This window comes from Neophocaena asiaeorientalis, unplaced genomic scaffold, assembly GCF_003031525.2.
Source record: "Neophocaena asiaeorientalis asiaeorientalis breed wild unplaced genomic scaffold, Neophocaena_asiaeorientalis_V1.1 scaffold773, whole genome shotgun sequence".
Taxonomy (NCBI): domain Eukaryota; kingdom Metazoa; phylum Chordata; class Mammalia; order Artiodactyla; family Phocoenidae; genus Neophocaena; species Neophocaena asiaeorientalis.
In genome coordinates this window covers 306,340-333,076 of record NW_020172815.1, presented here as the reverse complement: position 1 = coordinate 333,076, position 26,737 = coordinate 306,340, and the positions used below count along the sequence as shown (strand labels likewise).

At 38.0% G+C, this 26,737-nt stretch overlaps 1 protein-coding gene across 2 annotated transcripts in view; it reads left to right on the top strand.

Moving 5' to 3' along the window:
- Positions 1–202: 202 nt before the first annotated feature.
- FNIP1 (folliculin interacting protein 1) overlaps positions 203–26,737 on the top strand; it is a 126,063-nt gene continuing 99,528 nt past the window's right edge. For both annotated transcript variants that reach the window (XM_024741653.1, XM_024741651.1), the window contains exon 1: positions 203–372. In XM_024741653.1, the coding sequence (XP_024597421.1) occupies positions 281–372 (92 nt within the window). In that variant the 5' untranslated portion in view covers positions 203–280. The remainder of the gene's footprint in view (positions 373–26,737) is intronic.

Sequence of the window (26,737 nt, the reverse complement as noted above, 5' to 3'; positions counted from 1 at the left end):
GTGAGCTGCCACGTGAGGACATCCACTGGCCAGCCTATGGGCGCCAGCTCCGCCCCACGGCCCCGCCTTGCACCCTGCTCCGCGCGCCACCACGTGATGCGGCTCACCGCCAGCCAATGGACGCCGGCCTTGCCTCGCGCCCCGCCCCGCGCGCCGTGGCCGTTTGAAGTGACTAATTTCTGTCATATGACTGAGGCGCCTATGGGGGTGGCGGGGCAGCTCTAAGAGCGGGGGCCTGGCGAGTGCCCTGTGGAGCGACCCCGGCCTGGCCGTGGCCATCATGGCCCCTACGCTGTTCCAGAAGCTCTTCAGCAAGAGGAGCGGTTTGGGCGCGCCCGGTCGGGACGCGAGGGACCCGGATTGCGCGTTCAGGTAGGTCGCTGCAGGGCGAGGGGCGAGCGGCGAGGGGCGCGGAGCCGATGGCCTAGTGGGCTTTGGCTTCCAGAGGCGCTGGGGCTTTCGGTGCTTACGCTTGAGCGGCAGCGTCGCCCCGGGACCGGGATCAGGGCCGCGGTCGGGAGGGGCCGGGCAGCTGCAGACCTGCGCTGGAGGGTTCGAGCGAGGTCCTGTCTCGCCTACCCCCCTCTCCCACGGTTGCCCCTTCCCCCTCGTCCGGGGCTGTTTGTTTACGTCCTGCTCGGCAGCCACGCGCTACTCTGCCCCTCCGGACCCAGCATCGCGGCCTGAGCTTAGGGTCCACACGCCTTCCTGGCGACGCGTAGAGTTGGGCGCGGGCTGGATTGGACCTCTACCGCCGTCCTCCGGGCCGAAAAGTTCTCCCCTCCTCCCCGCGGCCAGTCGTCCTCTGGGTGCTCCATTCCAGCTTGGTTGCTCTTGTGGAGAGAGCCGCACGTTTTGGCCAACCTTCGGAGTAGAGAACGCCGGAGGAGCGTGTAGGCAAGCTGCTGTTATTTCAGTTTTGTAAACCTAAATTGGAGGTGTGCACGTACCGGACCCAGTGGCCTTAATGTTGCCGAAGGAGAAATGTGAAACCTAAGAGTTTGTGGTTTTTACTGACCAGAATGAAGCTGCGCTGAATCAAATGAAGCATGGCCGTAGAATTGACCATCCCCTTGGAACTGTTACTAAAACGAGTTTTTAAAAATTGAGAACGGTAGCAACATATTTTGTGGTATTACAGGCTTTGTTAATTTTTGGTTACAGTACCTGTTGCTGATAGAAAAACTTTTAAAAATTGTAAGACAATAGAATATAAACCTGAATTCTAGGTAAAATTTAGTTTCGAAACTGCATTTGAAGAAGAGATTATGTCTTTCAAACAGCCTTCATACTTGTTGCCGTGTGGAAACTTGTAAATGTAACTAGGCTAAATGTCAAATATCACTCAAACCTGGTAGGATAGCATAGAGGCCAGTTGTACAGTAGTAGTAGGAAGAGATGAGTATCTGTTAAATTTTGCAGTAGCCAGAGTCTGGAATGAGTGTACCACACTGGTTGAAAAGGTTTTGATAATCTTAAAATTATTCACTCTCTCTTGCTAATGCAGGTCCCATTACTAAACATTCAGTAACTTGTGGAATTGAAGTATTAAATGGAAAGAAATTTGACTTTTAGAGGAAGAAAAATCTCAGTGGTGAACATTTTGGAACAGTACTTAGTAAAAGTTATCTAGCTTTTGGTCTTTTCTACTGGGAAATAAATGTCTTGCCATGCTTATCTAATGACTTTAAAGATTTCTTTAGTGTTTTTCTTTTGAAAAGTGAAAGTGCAGTATAGATAGTACTACATTGAGCCATATAGTAAATCAAGGGTTAGTAGAAAGCAAGTTCAGGAGGGATATTAAAAAGGTGACATTTGAATAGGTTTTCTATTTCTGGGTAAAGATTTACTTTGGGGTACCCAAGTTTCCAAGCATCTCAAGTTATTCTTGGGAAAAAAAGTTAATTTTTTTAAAATGTAAACTCTACTATATGTTTGTGTAGTACTACTTTAGAGTTGCCAAAGCACTTTCTCATCAGTTATCTCATGTGATGTTTCACAACAACCTTGTGAGATAGGGCAAGTAGCAGTATAGATAACTACATGATCCTTTTTATGTGTAAGAATTATGTGTAAGCACAAAAACTGCAGTACAATATGGAAAAATGCGCAGAAGTGTACATGTGAGGAAATGAAAACTGGGTAATGTCACACAATTAGTAACTTGCAAATTTAATCAACCCAATCTTTTTTTTTAACACCTTCATTGAGCTATAATTTACATACAATAAAATCGAGCCATTTGAAGTCTATAGTTATATGAATTTTGTTACATGTATACAGTCGTGTACCCACCACCCCAATGAAGTTTTAGAACACTCCATCATCCAAAAAATTCCCTCATGCCCCTTTGCTATCATTTCTTAATGCCTTCTCACCCAGGGCAATCACTGACTTGCTTTTGTCTAATGACAGAGGTTTTGACTTTTCTGGAATTTCATATAAATGTAATCATACTGTTTATAGTCTTTTGTGTCTGGCTATTTTAACTCAGAGTGATGATTTTGAGATTCATCCATGTTGTTGCATTTATCTGTAGTTCGTTCCATTTTTTGCTGAATAGTGTTCCATTGTATGGGTATAGCACAGTTTATCCATTCACTGGTTGGCAGACTTTTGGGTTGTTTTCAGATTTGGGCTGTAATAACAATGCTGCTGTGAACATTTGTGAACAAATCTTTATGCGGAAATACATTTTCATTTCTCTTGGAGTGGGATTGCTGGGTCATATGCTAAGTGTATGCTTAACTTTTTAAAAAAATTGCCAAACTTTTCTAAAGTAGTTGTACCATTTGTATTCCGACTAGTAGTGTATGAGGTTACAGTTGCTCCAGATTCTCTCCAAATCCAGATATTGTTAGTCTGATTTTTTAAATTAAAAAATTTTTTTGTATTGTAAAAAACACCTAACATAAAATATACTATGTTAACCATATTGGAGTCTCTTTAAAAATTTATTTTTATTATTTATTTAAAAATTTTAAAATTGAAGTATAGTTGACTTACAATGTTGTGTTAGTTTCAGGTATACAGCAAAGTGAATCTGTTATACATATATTAATACACATATCCACTCTTCTTTAGATTCTTTTCCCATACTAATGGGTATAGTGGTATCTTGTGTGGTTTTAATTTGCATTTTCCAAATATTAAACGGTGTTTCGCATCTTTTTATGTAACTCATGTTTTTGAGTAGACTAAAATTTAGTTTTTATTCCAGTATACCATGGTTTTCATTCTAGAATACTGTTTTGGTTTTGTTTGTTTTAGTCAGTGTAAGTTGTTAAATAAGGCTTGGACACAGCCATTGGCAACTAACTATAGCTCAGCCTGTGAGAGTCAGTTCCTAGAGTAAACAATATATGAGGCCCAATAGTCATAAGCCATAATAGGGCTCTTGGGTAGGAAAGACCTGAAATAGAGAAGTCTTAGGAGCTTTTCAGTATTGTTTTTCATGGTTACTCCACTGAAAAAGATGGTCAGGGATTACCCCCTTCCATTCAGTCTGAACTCCCTTACCTTATAGGTTTCTGGTGTTTTGTCCTATCTAAGGTTCTTGAGCTGGAGGTAAGTGTGTAGGGTATCACAGGGAGAATATTATTTTAATCATATATAGAACTAAAACAGTAATTTGTTTTAATCTTTTAAAGAATTTGGGAAAGACAGGGAAGATACTGCTTTATGTTTTCTCCATCAGGCCACTTTCCAGGGGAAGTAAGATTTAAGTGTAAGTCTAATAACTGCAGTACATATAAAATGATTGCTTTAAAAATAAAATTCTCTTCATCTAAAAATGATGTTAATAATGGCAACTGTGCAGGGTTGTCATGAGGTATATTAGTGAAGGTAACACTAAACTGCGTTGTATTAATAAATAAGCTAAGTCTCAAAAAAAAGTTCTTGAAAGAAGCCTAATTTGATGAAGAAGATTGTTTTAGAGTTATATATCTGTAGGACATAATTCATGTTTTGTTCAAAAAACAGTTTCTGTATTTTTATTTTATTCCTAATACATGAATGTTTGCTCTTTTTGTCTGTATCAGTTAACAACCTCTTAACTGGTCTTTCTGTCATCACTCTTGCCTTTCTCCAAACTATTCTCAACACTTCATCCTTTAAAAAAATGCTAATTCTGATCATGGTCAGCAGGCAAAATGGTATAGAATTTAAAATCTCCACAACACAGAGGTATTTTAAGGATTCAAAGAGATAAATCATGTTGAGCAGTTAATGCAGTGCTTTAGTGCATGGCTTTCACAACCAGAAGTTGTTTTTGCTGTGATGATCTTATGCTTATGTATAAAACCATTCAGTTTAGGACCAAACTCCTTAACATAGCCTGTGGTGGTGTAGCTTCTGTGAAGTCTCTAGTCTTGACCTTTTAATTTTTTTTAATAAGGTCATTTTTTAACATAGCCATTAAGCTTCTATTATCCCTTATATTATCTATTAATATTATATATCTAGGGACTTCCCTGGTGGCGCAGTGGTTAAGAATCCGCCTGCCAATGCAGGGGACACGGGTTCGATCCCTGGTCCGGGAAGATCCCACGTGCCGCGGAGCAACTAAGCCCGTGTGCCACAACTACTGAGCCTGTGCTCTAGAGCCCGCGAGTCACAATTACTGAGCCCGCGTACCACAACTACTGAAGCCCACGTGCCTGGAGCCCGTGCTCTGCAACAAGAGAAGCCACCACAATGAGAAGCCCGCACACCACAATTACTGAAGCCCACGTGCCTGGAGCCCGTGCTCTGCAACAAGAGAAGCCACCACAATGAGAAGCCCGCACACCACTACAAAAAATAGCCTCGGCTTGATGCAACTAGAGAAAGCCTGTGCGCAGCAACGAAGACCCAATGCAGCCCCCCCAAAAATATACATATATATATATATATACTAATATTATCTACTAGTCTATATTCAAATTTTCTTAGTTGTCTCAGGATGTCTTTTTACAGTAGGTTTGTTTGAATCAGTCTGCATATTGAATTTGCCGTTATGTGTCTTAAGTAATTTTTATTCCACAACGGCCTTCCCCCCTCCCTTTTAAAAATAGCATTTGTTGTTTTTAAATTGGGTATTTTTCCTATGAAATTTCCCACATTGTCTATTTGCCTGTTTGCTCTCTAATGGTTTCCTTTAATTCACTGGTTCCCAGCAATCTTTTAACAAGACCTTCCAGGTGATTCTGAATGCTCAAGTTTGAGAACCACTGCTATAACTTATTCTCTCTTTCCTGAAAACTGGTGGTTAGTTTACTAGATTCAGGTTCAGTTTTTGTTTTTTTTTTTCTTTTTGTGGTACGCGGGCCTCTCACCGCTGTGGCCCCTCCCGGTGCGGAGCACAGGCTCCGGCCGCGCAGGCCCAGTGGCCATGGCCCACGGGCCCAGCCGCTCCGCGGCACGCGGGATCCTCCCGGACCGGGGCACGAACCCGTGTCCCCTGCGTCGGCAGGCGGACTCTCAACCACTGCGCCACCAGGGAAGCCCCATTTTTTTTTTTTAATTAAAATATTCCAAAGATTTTGCAGTGTACTTCGTATCCATACGTAATGTCTGTTTGTCCCATTTTTTAGTCCTGCTAAGATTGATCAGTGGTTTCAGGTGGTATCAGCTTTATTCTTCCATTATAAAGTTCACCCTTCACTAATGGTTTTAGCGTCTTCTGTTGGTTATTGCCTGAATCCATTATCTTGTTAGGGGATGCAAATGGTAATATTCTGATTCTTTAATTCTTTCTGCATTTATTTCCTGGAAGAACTTTCTCTTACTACTTATTTGGTTATTTGCTACAGGAAAGTCAGCATCAAAGTTTATCACTTTTGAGAATAATTTATGATGAGTTCAATGAAGGTTTTCATTTTAATTATCATTTTTTAGTATTACCATCACCTCTTGGATTTTAATGTGTTTTAATCCATTACCATCAAATTGTCCCGTATTTAGCCAGTGGAAGACTTTTCAAGTTGACTTCTGTGCCCTTTGACATGATCTGATCTCATTAATCTTTGATAACTTGTTGCTTTCTTCTGGACTTGTCTTAATCTAATCACCTTCCTTTTCTATGATTTTATCACCTTGGATTTGTTTTAGGTTTTGGGATGTGCCATGCTGTGCTGTTCTTTGTTTTTGGCGTAGTTTTATATACCTTTTTGTTTAGCTTTTTATACTGATCATCTGGGCTTATCCTAATTATTCTTTCTCCAGGAAGCCATTTCTGATTTCTCCCTGAGTTTGGTTTCACTGTAATTTTCTTCCATAGGTTTCTGTATTTCCTGCTGTGACATCTATCACAGCTGTCATTACTTGTCCACACCTCTCTTCTTTGCTTGCTTGAGAGCGCTCTTCAACTTCAAGGTGTATTTTGGAGTTAGAACTTTGTAAGCCACATGATGGGTTGTTTGTGGGGAACAAATGCCTAGGTTTCTGTCTGGAGCAGCTAGGTAGATGCCGTTTTCGAAGGAGAGACTATGATACTGTGGAGGCCTATCTTGAACACCTCATCAAAAGTAGCAGCTCTCTCCCCTATTCTCTGTCAGAGCACACTGTTTATATACTTCATAGTTCTTTTTACAACTTATCATCTCTCTCCCTCAAGTTCACATTGTGAGTCAGTGTATACAGCACAGTGCCTGAGCTTGTGCTCAGTAAATATTTGTAGAATGAATATGTTAAATAATTTTAAGGGCAGAAAGAGTCAGAAGTTCTGTTTTGGACATTTGGTCTAGTGTTAATTACTAATGAGATATTTATTTGTCAGTTTAATAAAGTAAATCTGGAGTTCACAGTAGAGCGTGGGCCTGGAGATAATGAACTTGGGCTTAGGGTCAATGGTCAATATTAAAGCTAAGGGAATGGGTGAGATAATCTAGGAGAAGGGTGTATGTAGGTAGAGAATTGGAAAGAACAGATTTTGTACTGAGGAAATCTAAAATGTACAGATGTGGGGGAGGAAAGTCTACAAAGAAAGAATGGCCAGAGAGATAGGGGGAAGGCCAGTGGTGTGTGGCGTTAGGAAAGCTCAGAAAGGGAAGTGTTTAAAAAATGATGGAGTGATAAATTATTTTGTATACTGGTTGCTGACAGGCCTTATGAGATCAAAAACAGAAAAGTATAGTTGGAGTTGTCAAGTTAGAGACAACTGGTGATCTTAATGGTTTTTTTTTTCTGAGGGGGCATGTTTGGGGGAAAGAGTGAGATGTGTATTAAATGAAAAGGGAGGAAATGGCTTCACTGCTAAAGCTTTCTATTTCTGTAGGGGAAGCAATCTGTAGTGCTGCGATATCTTTTCACTTTCAGTATTCTGATTTTATGTCACATTTTGAGCTTCTGAAGTTTTTAAAGGCTAGCTTCTCAATATTATCAATGCTTGTAAGAATCATACTTAAGAAGTTTTTATTTAATGTGATTTTTAAACATTTGTTCATTCACAAGTTTTTTTTTTTTTTTTTGCGGTACGCCGCGGGCCTCTCACTGTTGTGGCCTCTCCCGTTGCGGAGCACAGGCTTCGGACGTGCAGGCTCAGCGGCCATGGCTCACGGACCTAGCCGCTCCGCGGCATGTGGGATCTTCCTGGACCGGGGCACGAACCCGTGTTCCCTGCATCGGCAGGCAGACTCTCAACCACTGCGCCACCAGGGAAGCCCACAAGTTTTTTTAAATAAAAAAAAAAACACCCCTTCATAAACTGTACCTTTTAATCTTATATTAGAGATAGAAGTTATAATATTCTTTACAGAGACTCCTGTGAGAGCGTATCTTATTAAAGTGAGAAGCTGAGGATTTTAAGTTAATTTCATGTTAATGAAATCAATATTTGGTTCTAAGAGTCTAATTTTGCAATAAGAAATACAAATTTTTTTTGTTTTTTTTAAAAACATCTTTATTGGAGTATAATTGCTTTACAATGGTGTGTTAGTTTCTGCTTTATAACCAAGTGAATCAGCTATACATATACATATATCCCCATATCTCCTCCCTCTTGCATCTCCCTCCCATCCTCCCTATCCCACCCATCTAGGTGGTCACAAAGCACCAAGCTGATCTCCCTGTGCTATGTGGCTGCTTCCCACTAGCTATCTATTTTACATTTGGTAGTGTATATATGTCCATGCCACTCTCTCACTTTGTCCCAGCTTTTTATTGTTAATTTGATTTGCTTTTCCATCTCTAAGTAGTGGTATTAGATTTGTTTTTTGGAACCATGTTTATTGAAAGAAAATAGCTTAGTAAAAAATGCAGCTTTAATATTCAACTTATAAAACTTGGACCTCATTTCTTACTAATATAATAACTATTGTCTTAAATCTTGATGAGTTTAAGTTATCTTTTAGGAGAGACTTGTTTAAAAAAAACTCCCCCATGTAAAACATAACAATCTTCTTTATTTTTTTTAAATTAATTTTTATTTTTAAAACATTTTTATTGGAGTATAATTGCTTTACAATGGTGTGTTAGTTTCAGCTTTATAACAAAGTGAATTAGAATTAGTTATACATATACATATATCCCCACATCTCTTCCCTCTTGCATCTCCCTCCCTTCCACCCTCCCTATCGAACCCTTCTAGCTGGTCACAAAGCACTGAGCTGATCTCCCTGTGCTATGCTATGCGACTGCTTCCCACTAGCTAGCTATTTTACATTTGGTAGTGTATATATGTCCATATATATACACTACCACTCTTTCACTTTGTCCCAGCTTATCCTTCCCCCTCCCCGTGTAGAATCTTCTTTATTAAAAGGAGTCCTAAACTAGTCTTACACAATCTTACTTCTGTTCCTGGCACTACCATTCTCTTAGTCTACCAAGTTGAAAGTCAGAGAATCATCTTTTACTCTTTCCTCTAATTGCCTCATTTGGTCATTTGTTAAGTCCTGTTGATTCAAATTCTGCAACATCTTAGTTCTTTTTCATTTTCCACAGCCATCATCTCATTTAGACCTTTAATGCTTTTCGTAAAAATTTGCCATAACTTTCCCACTTCATATGTGTTCCCCTCTATACTATCCTGCTAAATTGACTTTCTTAAACCATAATTCTGGTCAATTCACTCAGAAATCTCCTTTGACTCCCTGTTGCTTAATAGTGGCTTGCTCTGTGCCAAGCACTGCTCTAAGTGCTCTACACATATTAATTCATTTAATTCTCACAATAGCTTTATTATAAAGTAGGTCTGATTATCCCTATTTTATAGATGAGAGAATAGAGGCACAGAGAAGTTAAGGACCTTGTCCCAGGTCACACATTTAGTAAGTGATATAATTAAGATATAAATTCAGACATTTGAGTTCCAGATCCTTTTTTTAAACGAAGTCCAAGCTCTTCGGCTTTTCATGTCAGCCTCCTTTAGAGTTGTAGCTTACTGTAATGGACCTGGGTTCAGATCCCTGCCCCAGTGGTTCCTGTATATATAACCTTGGGAAGCAGTATCATGTCATCATTAAAGGTGCTGTGGTGTATGCATGTCACAGTGGGGGAGAGGATGCTGAAAAGATTGTCCGTTGTATCTACCATCTTAGAGTTGTTTTGAGGATTAAATGGCATGGTAGTCTCTCAAATGTTAAAATTCTTTCCCACACTCCCTCATCCTTCAGTTTATTCTTTCCAGTCTTCCTTCTAATTTTTCCTCTAGCTGTGGGCTCTGAATCAGATTACTTGATGTTTCTTGAGAATATTCTGGTTCATGTTTGCACACTGCTTGAAATTACATGGCTACAACACATCTCTCTTAAGGCTACAATAGAAACCATGTTTTTGCATCAAGGCAGTTATTTTCTTGGGTTGTAATTGCTTCTTTATGGACCTATATACTTCACTAGACTGTAGGTTCCATGGGGCACAACCATGGTCTAACTTGTTTAATGCTGTATTCCTGGTGTTTGACTCACAGAAGGCATTCAGTAAATATTTGATGAATGAGTGAATGAATAAAAATAGTCACTGATTGAAAAAATTTTAATTCCTTTAACCAAGGATGTTTCTGTTTTGGGTTTTTTGTCTAAAGTAGTTATTTCTCTGTACTTTGAGCACATTTTTCTTTGACATCAGTGTTTACCAATTTAAAGGAAAATTCCATTGTTATTTTGATCTTTTTAAGATAGCAAGAATGGTCTGATTTTCCAGAAATAGGTTAGATTCTCTATTTATATCTCTTGTAACACCTCATACTTTCCCTTCCTACCATTTTTCACGTTCAGAACATGAGTGTGTATATGTGTGTGTACACAGAGTCTTCTCTGACGTACTCAGTATATGCTGAATGGATAAAAGAATGAGTAAACGAACTCATTCTTTTATCCATTGAGTAATGTATTCTTTTTGGTAGTGGGAGTTTATTTCAAGAACACAAGAGGTTTTGAGGTACCATGGAATTTCTTTTCCATTTGAGCATACTAGGTCCTTAGACCTTCTGATTGTTAAGCAGACCTTATGGGGAAGTGGAGCAACAATTTAACCTGGCTCTTTGGGGACACAGCCAGAGCTCTAGGGATCTGCTTCCTTGTACTCACGTTGCCCAGTATATAGTATCCTTTGACACAACGGCATTTTATCCCAAGTCACCCCAGAGAGATTACACCCTAGTGTAATCCTAATAGAGTGGCAGAGTTGGTTTCAAGGGCATGTGGGTTTCAGTTTATACTGTTATGATCCCATTTGTAGGATGCAGCTGTCAGGCTCTTTGCAGCTGTTTGGCCTGCTTTCCCACCCTGTTGTGGTCTGTTATATAATTTTTAAGTTTTCCATTTATATCAAGAAACTACAGATGGTGACGTTAATGAGAAGGTGAATGAAATCGAGTAGTGATATGATTCCCACAAATAGGGATTTTGTATTAAGTTTTATATTAATTTCTATTAATTCCTAATTACTTCAGAATATAAAACATATATACTATACATTTATTGAATGCAGAAATATAATAAATATTATTTGTGAATAATCAAAGAAATACCTGAACATAGTTTAAACATTAGACAGTAAAACCCCATGTTAATGCACGCGCTGTGACATAAGTGGCTCCTGGACCCATGGAACTTCTGACTGGCTGGCTCACGGGCCTAGCCGCTCCGCGGCATGTGGGATCTTCCCCGACCGGGGCACGAACCCACATCCCCTGCATCGGCAGGCGGACTCTCTACCACTGCGCCACCAGGGAAGCCCATAGACAAGCTTTTTACATGTGAATCTGACTCTAAATTTATGTGTTGAACTTTTTTGCCCCCAACCCAACAACATTATGGCAGGCATTTACTTAGAGTAAGTTCCTCCAATCCAGTCCTGAACCTAGATGCAACTGCTTTTTTAATTGTTTGGTGTTTGCTTAAGTATTTGCTTTTATATTTATAAATTATGTGAATAGACTGTTTTATAAAAAATTTATTCATCTTAGACATTAATTTCTTGTATTGATAAAGATTTAGGTCTTAAACATGCACACATATACACACACTCATGCATACCCTTCCCTTTCTTCTTCATTCTTCCAAAATTACAATTTTTGGTTAGTTTAGATAATCAAGGTTAACTATATTATTGTATTATAAATGTTTACTGCTGAGCTAAATATATTTTATGTTTTATTGTTCTTTTTTTTACTTACCTCTTGGAGTTAATTGCCTTTTCTTCTTTTTCTTTTTTTGGTTTGCCCTGTTTTCTTTGAAATCTTTAGCTAAGTATTACAGCTCCATAAAATACCTCTCAAAACAACTTCTCTCTCTTAGTTAAACCTAGTCGATAATTGACTTTTTAAAAAATACTTATTTCTTTATTTGACTGTGCCAGGTCTTAGTTGTGGTCTGTGGGGTCTTTGGGGATCTTCAGTTGTGGCATGCAAGATCCTAAGTTGTGGCATGTGGACTTTTAGTTGCGGCATGTGGGATCTACTTCCCTGACCAGGGGTCGAACCTGGGCCCCCTGCATTGGGATCATGGAGTCTTAACCACTGGACCACAAGGGAAGTCCCTAGATAGTTGATAATTAATATTTTTTCCTCCTGGATATGTCCATCTTGGAACCATCTGCCCTTCTCTGGCTCTAGTTTGTACTTCTTGCCCTGTAGGTCTGCTCCACAGCAACATGATGAGCCTTCCTTTGCCTTCCTCCTGGAAATTCCTTTGACCTTTAAAAGTTGGGATCTTCTGTAGACTGGCTTTCATGACTTCTTCGTTTTTGGATTGTTCCCTTGTTTTGGTGCTGCCTATCCCTCTTGGAGCTTCCTGAGAATGATTGTTTGAGATAAATTTTTTGAGACTTCGCACGTGTGAAAAAGTGTTTATTCTATTTTTGTGTTTGGTTGGCAATCTAGTAGATGCACAGTTCTATGCTGAGAATCATTTTAATTCAGAAATTTGAAGGTATTGCTCCCTTGTCTTCTGTCTTCCAATATTGATACTGAAAAGGCTGGAGCTATAACTCTCAGCCCCCAGGAAGCTTTTGGAATTTTCTGTTTTCTCTATTTTGTTCTGAAATTTCACAGTGATGAACCTGTACCTTTGTTTTTTAAAAAAATTCATTGGTTTATACTTGATGGGCCTTTCAATCTGGAGACGCCCTGAGGCTGGTGCAACTCTGACAAGTTTCCCAAGAACATAAATATTTGTTATGTATAAGGGGTGGGTTAAGAGAGAAGATGAAGGACATTTTGACATCCTGTGGAGGATATGCTTTTTGTTCCTTTGTCTCTCCTCTACCTTCCAAAGGGCCTTACGTTTCCAAGGCCTTTGCTTCTCAGGGGCTCTGAGGAGATGAATCGTTCGGTTGCTCCTAGACATTTATTGACATTTAGGTTGTAGCTGCTTATGTTTTTGAAAAGTTAGTTGCTACTTTTCATCTTTCAAATGTTTATTGCGGTCTCTTTATGCTTGAAATTTTTCCTCTCATATTGTCTTTGTCTTAAATATGTACGTATATATGTATATATTTGTGTGCGTGTATATATATGTATACACACACACACACACATACAAACACACACACTTCATTTACTGTCATTTGAATGGGATTTGAATGTATCAGTGTACCAGTGCTTAACCTGGATTTCCTAAAAAAGTTTTTAAACTTATGAAATATTTCAAACCAAAAAGTAAAGAGAATGTTATAACAGTACCCATCTTTAACAGTTATCAACATTTTGTTTCTTTTTGTTTGTTTCATTCTCTCTTCCCCCAACTTATTTTAAATATTAATACTATTATTTGTTGTTGTTGGAATATTTTAAAGTACACTCCAAAAATCCTGTCATTTCACTCATGAATACTTGAGTATGAATCTCTAAACGATTACTATTATTCCTGAAAATTAACAGTGATTCCTTAATATTTAATACTCAGTCCATGTTCAGTTTCCCCTGATTGTCTCAGAAATGTCTTTTTAGAGTTTGAAGTTGGATTCTAATTTGTCTGTAGAATATTGCATATTTGGATTTGGATCTGATTTCATCTTCACTGTGTCCTTTACCTTGTTCCTCTCTCCACCTTATTTTCTTTAAATTGGGAGTTAGATCTCAGACTTGATTGGATTTAGGTGCAGGGTTTTGTTTTGTTTCTGTTTCCTGTTTGTTTTGTATTGTTTCCTGAGACTACTTCGTAGGGGCGCTGTGTACTTCTTACTGCATTTTATCAGGAAGCACATAACCTCTGGTTGTCCCACTTTAAGTGGTGATAAGGTTGATCAGCAGGTTCAGGTGGTGTGAGCCTGATTCCTCCATTTTAAAGTTGCCCATCAACTGTTCACCTAATGGATTTAGCTTCTATTTATGCTGATTATTAGATTATTTCAGTGATTCTCAAACTTTAGTATGCATCAGAATCTCTTGGAGAGCCGGTGAAATTTTTGTAAACAATAGATGGTCCTTGGAAATTTGAGGACTGATGTTGATGTTTGAATTCCGAAGTGGTTCTTTGTACCACAGCTGTAGCTGTGATCTTCAGTTTTAGAAGCTTCTAGTAAAGCTAGTTAATATAGGCTGTATCACTCATTTCTTGTGCTTGTATCTAGCAAATGTGTCTGCTATTTTAAAAACAATATATAACAGCTTCATTAGATATAATTTACACTTTATATAAATTATAAATTTATAATTCACCCGCTTAAAGTGTGTAATTCAGTTGTTTTTAGTTTATTCACAAAGTTATGCCGCCATCACCACAATCAATATTAGAATTTTTTTTTTTTTTGGCTATGCTGCGTGGCTTATGAGATCTTAGTTCCCTGACCAGTGATCAAACCCGGGCCTCCTGTAGTGGAAGAGTGGAGTCCCAACCACTGGACTGCCAGGGACTTCCCAATATTAGAACGTTTTTATCACCAGAAAAGAAACCCTGTACCCATTAGCAGTAATTCTCAATTACCCTACCCACTACCACCCACATTCCCCCAGCCTTAGACAACCACTAATCTACTTCCTGTCTCTGTAGGTTTGCCTGTTCTGGACATTACGTATAAATGAAAGCGTACAATATATGGTCTTTTGTGACTGGGTTCTTTTACTTAGCATATGTTTTTAAAGTTCATTCATGTTATAGCATGTATCAGTACTTTAGTCCTTTATATTGATGAATAATATCTCATTGTATGGGATATCATATTTGTCCGTTCATCAGTTAGTAGACATTTGGGTTGTTTCCACTATTTGGCTGGCTATTATGAGTAATTCTGCTGTGAACTTTTGTGTACAAGTTTTTGTGTGAACGTGTTTTCATTTCTCTTGGGCATATATTAGGAATGAAATTGTTGGGTCATACGGTATGTGTAAAATTTTGAAGAACTGCCATTCTGTTTTCCAAAGAATCCACTGACATAGCTTTGTGCTGCTGAGACAAAATATCAACCTAGAATTGATATACAGTGAGACTTGTTTGAGAGTCTAACATACATATATATGTGACAAACAAAAGGTGAGGGAATTCCACTAATAGAAAAATGTTTGCAGTGCAAGAATAAATGGTTAAGATAAACAACAAGGTCCTACTGTATAGCACAAGGAACTATATCCAGTCTCCTGGGATAAACCATAATGGAAAAGAACATTAAAAAAAGAATGTATATATGTGTAAAGCTGAGTCACTTTGCTGTACAGCAGAGATTGGCACAACATTGTAAATCAACTGTACTTCAATTAAAAAAAAAATGGTAAGGAAAAAGAAACGGACAATATAAAATGAGACATGTGGGTAAATCTACACAGATATTGGTAGTATAAAAACAACAGACATGTCAAACAGAGCTTAAATATTGGAAAATAGTACCATGCTAGAGGGTAGTTGAGATGGAGAGAATGAAGTAGAATTAAAACATTCTGTGGTTAGATAGCTAGTGGGAAGCATCCGCATAGCACAGGGAGATCAGCTCGGTGCTTTGTGACCGCTTGGAGGGGTGGGATAGGGAGGGTGCGAGGGAGGGAGACGTAAGAGGGAAGAGCTATGGGAACATATGTATATGTATGACTGATTCACTTTGTTATAAAGCAGAAACTAACACACCATTGTAAAGCAATTATACTCCAATAAAGATGTAGAAAGCAAAAAACAAAAACATTCTGTGGTTCTAGGGGGCTTCCCTGGTGGCATAGTGGTTAGGAATCCACCTGCCAATGCAGGGAACATGGGTTTGAGCCCTGGTCCAGGAAGATCGCACATGCCGCCGAACAACTGCGCCCGTGCACCATAACTGCTGAGCCTGCACTCTGGAGCCTGTGAGCCGCAACTGCTGAGCCTGTGTGCCACAGCTGCTGAAGCCTGCGTGCCTGGAGCCCGTGCTCTGCAGCAGGACAAGCCACTGCAATGAGAGGCCCGTGCACCAAAGCGAAGAGTAGCCCCGCCTCGCCTCAAGTGAAGAGGGCCTGCGTGCAGCAACAAAGACCCAACGCAGCCAAAAATAAATACATTAATTAAAAAAAAAAAACATTCTATGGTTCTTTTATCTTTTGAGGATGAAGATAATAAAGTATGAAGTATGCATGTTAAAATTTCAAGGTTACATGGTAAATTGAAGTATGTAACTTCCAAATTAATAGAAGAAATGGAATGTAGAAAAAAATGTATGAAAGGATAGGAAAAGAAACAAGTCACAGAACAAGTGCAAAGAAAGAGAATAATGTACTAGTGGAAATAAATTCCAGCATATTATAAGGATCGTATTAAGTGAAGGCAGACTAAATAATGCAGTTAAGACAAAGATTTGATAGGCTGGAAAAAATTAAATTCAGCTGTATGCTACTGTTTAAGATACATACCCTAGTACACCAATACAGAAAGATTGAAATCAAAAAGGTAGAAAAAGATATCTAGAAAACCAAAAGAAAGCTGGTGTAGCTCCAGTCATACCAGATAAAATAGAGTTTAAGACACAAAAATTATTAGTGATAAATACAATAATAAAAGGTTAAGTTACCAAGAAGTTTTGATATGTTTTGATAATATGTAAGCAGAAATTGTCAAGGAGAAATGCATACACTTACTATAGTAGGTGAGTTTTAACATACCTGTCCTAATTATTGAAGGTGAAGTAGAAAAAAATTACTAAGAATAAAAAAGATTTTAAAAACACAGTCAACACTTGATTTAATGGACATACAGAAATCTGCAATTGGAAGTTGGAGGTAACACATTCTTTTCTAACATTTATAGAACAGTTATGGAAACAACTTATGAGTCAAAGGAGAAGAAATCCTAAATGAAATTTTAAAATAATTAGAAGTGAATTGTAATAAATGCCATATTACAAAACTTGGGATGTAGCTAAAACCTCACTGACAGTAAATTTATAATTTTTACATAAGAGGGAAGGTTCAAAGTTTAATGAGTTGAACAACTGCCCCTTCTAGGGCTAGCTAATTCCTAGAGATAGCAAAGGACTTCTCCAGAAGTGTGCCTTTCATGTGCAAACCAAACAATCCTTTGGTTGTACCCTCCACCTACCTCCTATATTGAGCTCTTACCCTCCTGGGCCACTACTTCCCTGCTCTAATCACCCCAGGGCCAGGTACCAGCCAACTAGGGGCAGTTTCTGTACCATGGAGACCACTGAAATTATCCAAAGTAGCCAATCCTAAACCTGATTAGCTTGTTTACTTTGCCATTCTTTCCTGTGAAAACCACAATAAAGGTTCTTGCCTCATTTTCCTCCCATTCCTTCTGCCTTCTGACCCACCCTGGTGCTTCCCCATATGGCCTGTTGTGGTCTGGCATTCTTCCTAATTCCAGGGAATTGTGAGTATAAATTTCTTTCTTCATGGCAGTTATTTCCATGTCTGTGTCTTACCATACCTGATTAAAACAAATCCTGGGTTCATTTTAAAATCAGTATAGCTTTATGAGTTTGGACAAATGTATACAGCTCTGTAACAGCCACTACAGTCAAGATGTAGAACTTTGTATAACCCTCAAAAGTTCCCTTGTACCCCTTTGTAGTCAGTAACCAATCCCTGCTCACCCTGCCCCCAGACAATTTCTGATCTGCTTTCTGTCACTACAGATTAATTTTGCATATTCTAAAATTTCATGTAAATGAAATCCTACCCTATGTACTCTTTTGTATCTGGTTTCTTCCACTCAGCAGAATGTTTTTGAGATTCATCCATGTTTCTGCTTATTTCAGTAGCTCATTGCTTTTTATTCCATTATAGTATTCCAGTATCCCATTATATAAATATACTAAAATTTGTTTATCCATGTACCAGTTGATGAATATTTAGATTACTTCTGGCTTGTGGGGCCTATTATGTATAAACCTGCTATGAACATTCATGTATAAGTCTTTGTATGAACACGTTTTTGTTTCTCTTGGGTAGATACCTAGGAGTGGAATTGCTGGTTTGTAAGCAAGTGTATACTTAATAAGAAATCACCAAACTGTTTTCCAAAGCACTTGCACCAGTTTACTTTCTCACTAAAAATGTGTATGATAATTCCAGTTATCATCAGCACTTGTGGGTGTGTAGTGGCATCTCACTGTAGTTTAATTTGCCTTTCCCTTATGCCTGGTGATGTTGAGCATATTTTTTGGTGTTTATTGGCTGTTCATATGTATTCTTTTGTAAAATGTCCAATTATTTTGTCCATTTAAAAATTGAAGTACTACTTATTATGGGTTGTAAGACTTCTTTATGTATTCTGGATAAAAATTCTTTGTTAGCTTATTTTCTCCAGTCTCTGGTTTGCATCTGTTTTTTAGTGGTATCTCTCAAAGATCAGAAGCCTTAAATTTGGTGAAGTTTATTATATTTTAACGATTTTATATATATGTTTTTGTGTGTGTGTTCTAAACAATTTTTGCCCTACTCTAAGGTCAAGAAGATTTTCTCCTGTTTTCTTTTATAAATTTTATAGTTTTTGAGGTTTTATGTTTAGGTCTATGACTTATTTTTAGTTAATTTTTACATATGGGGTGAGCTCAATATTTTCCGTACGAGTATCTAGCTTATCCAGCACCATCTGTGGAGATGCTTTCTTTTTTTTTTTTTTTGCGATACGCAGGCCTCTCACTGCTGTGGCCTATCCTGTCACGGAGCACAGGCTCCGGACGCGCAGGCCCAGCGGCCATGGCCCACAGGCCCAGCCTCTCCACGGCATGCGGGATCCTCCCAGACCAGGGCACGAACCCGTATCCCCTGCATCGGCAGGCGGACCCCCAACCACTGCGCCACCAGGGAAGCCCGAGATGCTTTCTTTTGGTTTTCGCTTAATTACCATGTGTTAACATGTCTTCCTCTTGTGTTGATGCATTCTGCTTCAGAAGAAATTTCCCAATAAACAATAATAAATGCCATCTATCATATACTTGAAATAGTGTAGTATAAGATTATGCATGTTTTTGAAATGTAGAAAAAGATAAATTATGAGGTTTTATTGTAATAATCAGCCAAAGCACAATGCACTTTTACATAATGTGCTTCGTAAATAAGAATGTTTACTTTGGGCCTTAGTCTTAGCTGCACATAAAAACTGAAAATATTTTTATTCATCTATTCTAATCAGTCTAGGGAGTGAAAGTAGTAGAAGACTGCTTTTAGTAGAATTTCCAACTCCAAGAAATGTTGAATCTAGTGGTAGAGGTTCTGTGTATATCTAAAAACAGAACACATATTTGGTAACATGTCGGAAAAGGAATGACCTTTATTTATTTATTATTATTTTTTTATATCTTTATTGGAGTGTAATTGCTTTACAATGGTGTGTTAGTTTCTGCTTTATAACAAAGTGAATCAGTTATACATATGACCCTTATTTTCTAATTTGCTGATGTGTACCTTAGAATCAACTGTGGATTTCTTTAAAAAGCCTTCAGGTTGCCCTACTTGGAATTAATTCTCAATCTTCTAGGATTTTGGGCAGGTGATTGTTTTGGTTTGTTTTGAAGCTCTCCAACATGATTTTGATGTACAGCCTAAGTTACCAATCCCTGATTATACTCCATTTTCTCATTTGACCTCTCAGTCATCCTGTGAGACAAGTAGTGTTAGCTCAGTTTTGCACATGAGGAAGATGAAGCTTAATGTGATTATATACCTTCCTCCACAAGGGATATAAACAAGAAACTTAACAGAAAACATTTAAAAAATGACCTTTAAACATTTTGAGTGATGCTTAACCTCAGTAATTAAAAAATACAAATCAAGATGTCAGGTCTATAATTCACTAAGCTGTCTAACAAAGGTTAAAAAGAATGATATATTGTTATGGTAAAAGAGTGGTGAAGCAAGCCCTATTTTATGATTGTGGAGTGTAGGTACAACTATTTTGGAGAGCATCAGTTGTGTAAAAGTGATCATGTAAGCATATTCTGATGTTTATTAAAGCATTATTTGAAGTTGTTTCCAGTTTAAGTTGTTAACTGTGACCATAATTAGGAGATCGATTAAATAAGTTATGGTATATACATTGGAACACTGGGTGGCTCTGTAATAGAATATGGTAATTTTGTGTTCCCTGGTAGAGATTTACACATATATTAAATTTTAAAAAGTTGCTGGGTAGTATGCAGTGTGATCTTGCTTTTATAAATGCATGAGAGTTAAACATTGAATTCTGTTAACGTGGCTATTTGTACATACTTATAGGAAAAAGTCTAGATGGAAACAGAAAAGTGTTGAGAGTGGTTAGGTCTGAGAAGAAGGATTGGTAGGGTGGGTTTTTCATATTTTATACCTGTTGTTTGTATTCACCTGGCTGTTGCAAATAAGGTCTGTTGTTTCTGTAATTTTAAAAAGATATAAATGTGAAAAATGTAACTTGGTCAAGATCAACACAACTGGCAAGTGGCATAGCTAAGACTTGGAATTCTCAGACTCCAAAGGAGAAATTTTTCAGAGAAATATTAACCCATGTGATAATGAATTTTAACTGATTTGTAGTAGGAAAGCATTAAAATTTTTTTGTTTTTAAAATTTACATACAATAAAATTCCCTTTTTGTGGTATAAAGTCCTATGAATTCTTTTTAAAACAAACTTTTTATGGAAGAATAGCATACTTAAGAAAAGTGTCCACATTTTAACCATTCAGCTCAATGAATTTACACATGTTGCCAGGTAACTGGTACCCAGTTCAAGAAACAGAACATTGCTTGTGTTTCTGAAGTCCTCCTCATGACCCTTTCAATCCCCACTCTCCTGACTTCAAACACCAGGGATTAATTTAGCCTGATATTGAGCTTTATATAAATGGAACCATACATATGCTCTTTTCTTTGTCTGGCTGCTTTTTTGCTCAACATTATGTTTGTGTTTATCCATATAGTGTATGTAGTCTAGTTTGTTTTCATTGCTGTAGGCCAGGATTTCTCAGATGTGGCCCTATTGACATTCTTTGTTATAGGGGAGGCTCTTCTGTGCATCAAAGGATGTTTTCCAGCATCCCTGACCCCAATCACAAGATGCCAGTAGCATGCCCCCCAGTTATGACAACCTAAAATGTCTCCAGATGTTGCTGAATGTCCCCTGGGGAGGCGGGCAGAGTCTGGTTGAGAACTGCTGAAGTACAGTATTCCTTTGAGTATGCCACAATTTATTTACCCAGACTACTGTGTTGATGGATGTTTGGATCATTTCCAGTTTGAAGCTGTAAAGAATAATGTTGCTATGAACATTTTTGTACAAGTTTTTTTGGGAAGGTATATCCACATTTCTGTTGAGTATGTATGTTGGATTGAATTTATAGGTTATAAGGTATGTGTATGTTCAGCTTTGTTATATTTTGCCACATTATTTTCCAAAGTGGTTGTACTAATTTTTACTTTACCAGTCATGTATGAGAATTCCGTTTTTCCACATTCTCATGAGGCTTAAATTTGAACTATGATATTTTGAAGTTTAGGGTCTGAGTTTTCTTCTTTTTTGTGTACCCACTGGTTGGCACAGTAAATGACACACAGAAGATTCCAGTTGCTGAGTGAATGAAGGCATGAGTTCTGGCCCTCTGCTCTAATGTCCTGTGATCTGGATGACATATAGCTCAGCTCTGGCATTTGGGAAGCAGTTACCCATCACAGTTGCTCTTTCCTATGTTGATGACAAGGTCTCCCTCCCCACCATCACCAACAGCTTATGGTCTCCAGACAAGGCCATGTTTTCACTTTCTTGGTGAGTTCATGAACTGACAGCTGTCAAAGCCAAATGTCAGTAACTGTGATATCAAAGGTTTACTGAAATTGTTTTTAAGCTTTGTCATTTAAACAAGACTTTCTGGTCAAATGAGAATCTGTTTTTCCTTTTATACTGTAACTATATTTTCAGAGGGATGGAACTCTTTTTTTTTTTTTTTTTTAAGTGATTGCGTTTAATGGTTCCACATGTTCTGCATATACCGTAAATACTAAGTATGTTGAAGGCAGATACTATGCCCTCCCAGGTTTTTTGGAAGCACATATCGCTACCACTGTATCATCATCATCATTTTCATTAGCACCATCATTAGTGTCATCATGTTGCTTCTGTATGAAGCTTCATATATGTGTGTATATGTATATAATTTACTGAGGTGAAATTCATATAACATAAAATTAACCGTTTTAAAGTGAACAATTCAGTAGCATTTAGTGCATTCATAGTATTGTGCAATCATCACCTCTATCTGTCTACTTTTAAGTAGTTCCAAACATTTCCAAGACTCCAGAGCAAACCCTTTATCCATTAAACAGTTTCTGCTTCCCTTCCACCTTAACCCCTGGCAACCACCAATCTGTTATCTTCCGTGTGGATTCATCTCTGTTGGATATTTCATATCAGTAGAATCATATGATATGACCTTTAATGTCTGGCTTCTTTCACTTAGCATAATGTATTCAAGATTCATCCATGCTATAGCATGTTTCATTGCTTTTTATGGCTGAATAATATTGCATTGTATGTACATACCACAGTTTGTTTATCCATTCACTTGTTGATGGACATTTAGGCTTTTTCCACTTCTTGGCGATTGTGAATAGTGCTGGTAAGAACATATACGTATATTTATTTTCATTCCTAATACATGACTAGATTATTGCAACCACCACCACTGATACGGAACAATTCCAGTGCCCCAAAGAATTCCGTTGTGCTGCTCCCCTGCAGTCAGACCCTTCCTCCCTCCTAACTGTTGGCAACCACCGATAGTGGATTTATAGCAGTAAGAAATCTAAGTAATATCTCAACTATGTAGTCTGGCTTTCCTTAAGTATATAATGGATATCTGAAAAGTTAAATTTTTAGAATTAGAGATGATGTTTTAGAAGCTGGAGATTAGAAATACTTTTTATGTGTTTACTAAATTCAGTTTTTCCAACTTGTTAATTATGATGAGGAGTAAATAAAAATTACTAGCATAAAACTCTGCACTTACCTAGAAAGCAGAGCTAACTATCTGCTAGTGCATTTTAAGAGTGCTATCTTAAAATGTTTTATAAATACAACATGAAATTATTAGATTACATAGGTTTTTGTGTTGTTTTAGTGAACTGTTTCTTATCCTTAACCGTTTTGTTTTGTTTGTGTACAAAAGATGTCTTGGGATTTTATGTTTTATTCCCGTCAGATCTTCAGTTAAATATACACTGATATGTTTTATATGTTAATTTATATGTTTTATATGTTAATTTTAAGAGCTCAGGAAAGATTATTCAGCTTTCTGAAAACATAACATGCACAATAAAATAACTGTTTGCTGGGGGAGGGGGAAAAAGCCTTGTTGTCTTCTAGTACCAGTTGGTATTACTTAGGTTTGTTTGGTGTCTCATGTCTTATTTATAGTAGTTTGGAGCTGGAACTAAATACTAAACAAACACTAATGTTCCACTGTAGCTTAACTATGCATTAGAGTCTTTCTTTGATCATAATTATTTTTACTTGTGCATATACTTCTATGAAACTAGGAACTTCTGAGAAACTGGCAACTTGCTTGAATCCAGTCCATTTCTATATACCTTAATACAGAAGCAATATGTAGCACACTTAAATTTACTTACTTGTTTAGGTGATATTTATAAAAGCTTTATAATTCTATGAATAAGTTATGAATTAATAGAAGATACTTAATGATCTTCAGTAATTAACTGAGAGAGATCGTGAGGAAACATTTATCAGTACTGTTTGTCTGGCTGTAGAAGCTTCTCAGACTCCTTCTTCCTCTCAAGAAAAGAGCTTTTGTTGGATTGTGAAAATGACTATACTACCCAAAGCAATCTACAGATTCATTGCAATCCGTATCAAACTACCAACGGCATTTTTCACAGGACTAGAACAAAGAATTTAACAATTTGTATGGAAACACAAAAGATTCCAAATAGCCAAAGCAATCTTGAGGAAGAAAAATGGAGCAGGAGGAATCAGGCTCCCTGACTTCAGACTATACTACAAAGCTACAGTAATCAAGACAGTATGGTACTGGCACAAAAGCAGAAATATAGATTAATGGAACAGGATAGAAAGCCCAGAGATAAGCCCATGCACATATGGTCACCTTATCTTTGATAAAAGAGGCAAGAATATACAGTGGAGAAAAGACAGCCTCTTCAATAAGTGGTGCTGGGAAAACTGGACAGCTACATGTAAAAGAATGAAATTAGAACACTCCCTAACACCATACACAAAAATAAGCTCAAAATGGATTAAAGACCTAAATGTAAAACCAGACACTATAAAACTCTTAGAGGAAAACATAGGCAGAACACTCCATGACATAAATCACAGCAAGATCCTTTTGGACCCACCTCCTAGAGAATGGAAATAAAAACAAAATAAACAAATGGGACCTAATGAAACTTAAAAGATTTTGCACAGCAAAGGAAACCATAAAAAAGACTCAAAGACACCTCTCAGAATGGGAGAAAATATTTGCAAACGAGGCAACTGACAAAGGATTAATCTCCAACATATACAAGCAGCTCACGCAGCTCAATATCAAAAAAACAAAGAACCCAATCCAAAAATGGGTGGAAGACTTAAATAGACATTTCTCCAAAGAAGATATACAGATTGCCAACAGACACATGAAAGGGTGCTCAATGTCACTAATCATTAGAGAAATGCAAGTCAGAACTACAATGAGGTATCACCTCACACCGGTCAGAATGGCCATCATCAAAAAACGTTCAAACAATAAATGCTGGAAAGGGTGTGGAGAAAAGGGAACCGTCTTGCACTGTTGGTGGGAATGTAAATTGATGCAGCCACTATGGAGAACAGTATGGAGGGTCCTTAAAAAACTTAGAACTACCATATGACCCAGCAATCCCACCACTGGGCATATACCCTGAGAAAACCATAATTCAAAAAGAGTCATGAACCACAATGTTCGTTGCAGATCTATTTATAGTAGTCAGGACATGGAAGCAACCTCATTGACAGATAAATGGCTAAAGAAGATGTGGCACTTCTATACAATGGATATTACTCAGCCGTAAGAAGAAATGGAGTTATTTGTAGTGAGGTAGATGGACCTAGAGACTGTCATACAGAGTGAAGTAAGTCAGAAAGAGAAAAACAAATACCGTATGCTAACACATATATTTGGAATCTAAAAAAAAAAAAAGGTTCTGAAGAACCTAGGAGCAGGACAGGAACAAAGACGCAGACATAGAGAATGGACTTCAGGACACGGGGAGGGGGAAGGGGAAGCTGGGACGAAGTGAGAGAGTGACATGGACATATATCCACTGCGAAATGTAAAATAGATAGCTAGTGGGAAGCAGCCACATAGCACAGGGAGATCAGCTCGGTGCTTCGTGTCCACCTAGAGGGGTGGAATAGGGAGGGTGGGAGGGAGACGCAAGGGGGAGGAGATATGAGGATATATGTATATGTATAGCTGATTCACTATGTTATACTGCAGAAACTAACACACCATTGTAAAGCAATTATACTCCAATAAAGATGTTTTTTAAAAAAAGTGCTTTGTTGGGATAAATCACAAATCTGATGGCTGTATTTCTTAAAATTTTTCAAGTATTAAATTTTCTAGAGCTCTGAGAATTTGCAACTGTTTAAAAATCATATCACTAGATAATTTTAATTTTGCATTTATTTGGGATCTTCCTGGACACGGGCACGAACCCGCGTCCCCAGCATCGGCAGGGGGACTCTCAACCACTGCGCCACCAGGGAAGCCCTTTTCTTGGTATTTGTTATCTGACTTTGCTTACCTCCTTCAACATGCAGACCTATGCTTTGGGATGCTTTCATTTTATACTGGGAGTGACGTTTATTAGTTGGCTTCATTACTCCTTCACAGTAAAAAAAAAAAAACAAGTGTGAATGAATTTTACATAAAATTCTCATATAACATAATTTTACATAACAATGGAAAAGTAAGAAATTAAAAAAAGATATCAGGTGCGTGGCTTTCAAAGTTGATATTAGAGCTCTTAAAAATCTATCACTCAAGACTTGTTCAATGTTACTTTTTTAGAGGAAACATGAGTTGTCTCTGATAAACTGCTTTTACACTATTTGTAAAATAAAGACTATCTTGACTTTGTTTTAAAAATGTAAAGGAGCTAAAAAATTGACTTCAAACATATACTGGGGCCTCCCTGGTGGTGCAGTGGTTAAGAATCTGCCTGCCAATGCAGGGGACACGGGTTCGAGCCCTGGTCCGGGAAGATCCCACATACCGCAGAGCAACTAAGCCCATGTGCCACAACTACTGAGCCCGCGTGCCACAACTACTGAAGCCCGTGCGCCTAGAGCCTGTGCTCCACAACAAGAGAAACCACCGCAATGAGAAACCCGCACACCTCAATGAAGAGTAGCCCCCGTTCACGGCAACTAGAGAAAGCCCGCGTGCAGCAACGAAGACCCAACACAGCCATAAATACATACATACATACCAAAAACATATATTGGTGCATTCATTTGGTAAGCAAATTTTGTGCACTTGTTTTTTTTTTTTTTGAAATGCCAGACATGGTGCTGGGCCTATGGAAAACAATGAGATTCTCTAGGGCAGGGATTCTTAATCATTTTTCCTGCCAAGTATCCCTTTGGCAGCTTGGAAAGGCGTATAGATCTCTTCTTAGAACGATGTTTATAAACACATAAAACAAAAAACATAGGATTATAAAGGAAACTCACATTGAAGTAGTCAAAATGTTAAGTTTGTGAGATAGTAACATTCTGCATATTAACTCATTAAATACTGAGAGCTATTATCGGATCTAGTAAGTATGGTACTTTTGAAATAATGAGGGTAAACAATTTTTCTACAATATGTGTATCAACTGTAGTGTGTTGGGACTATCTGTGATTCCTCTTGATGATCAAA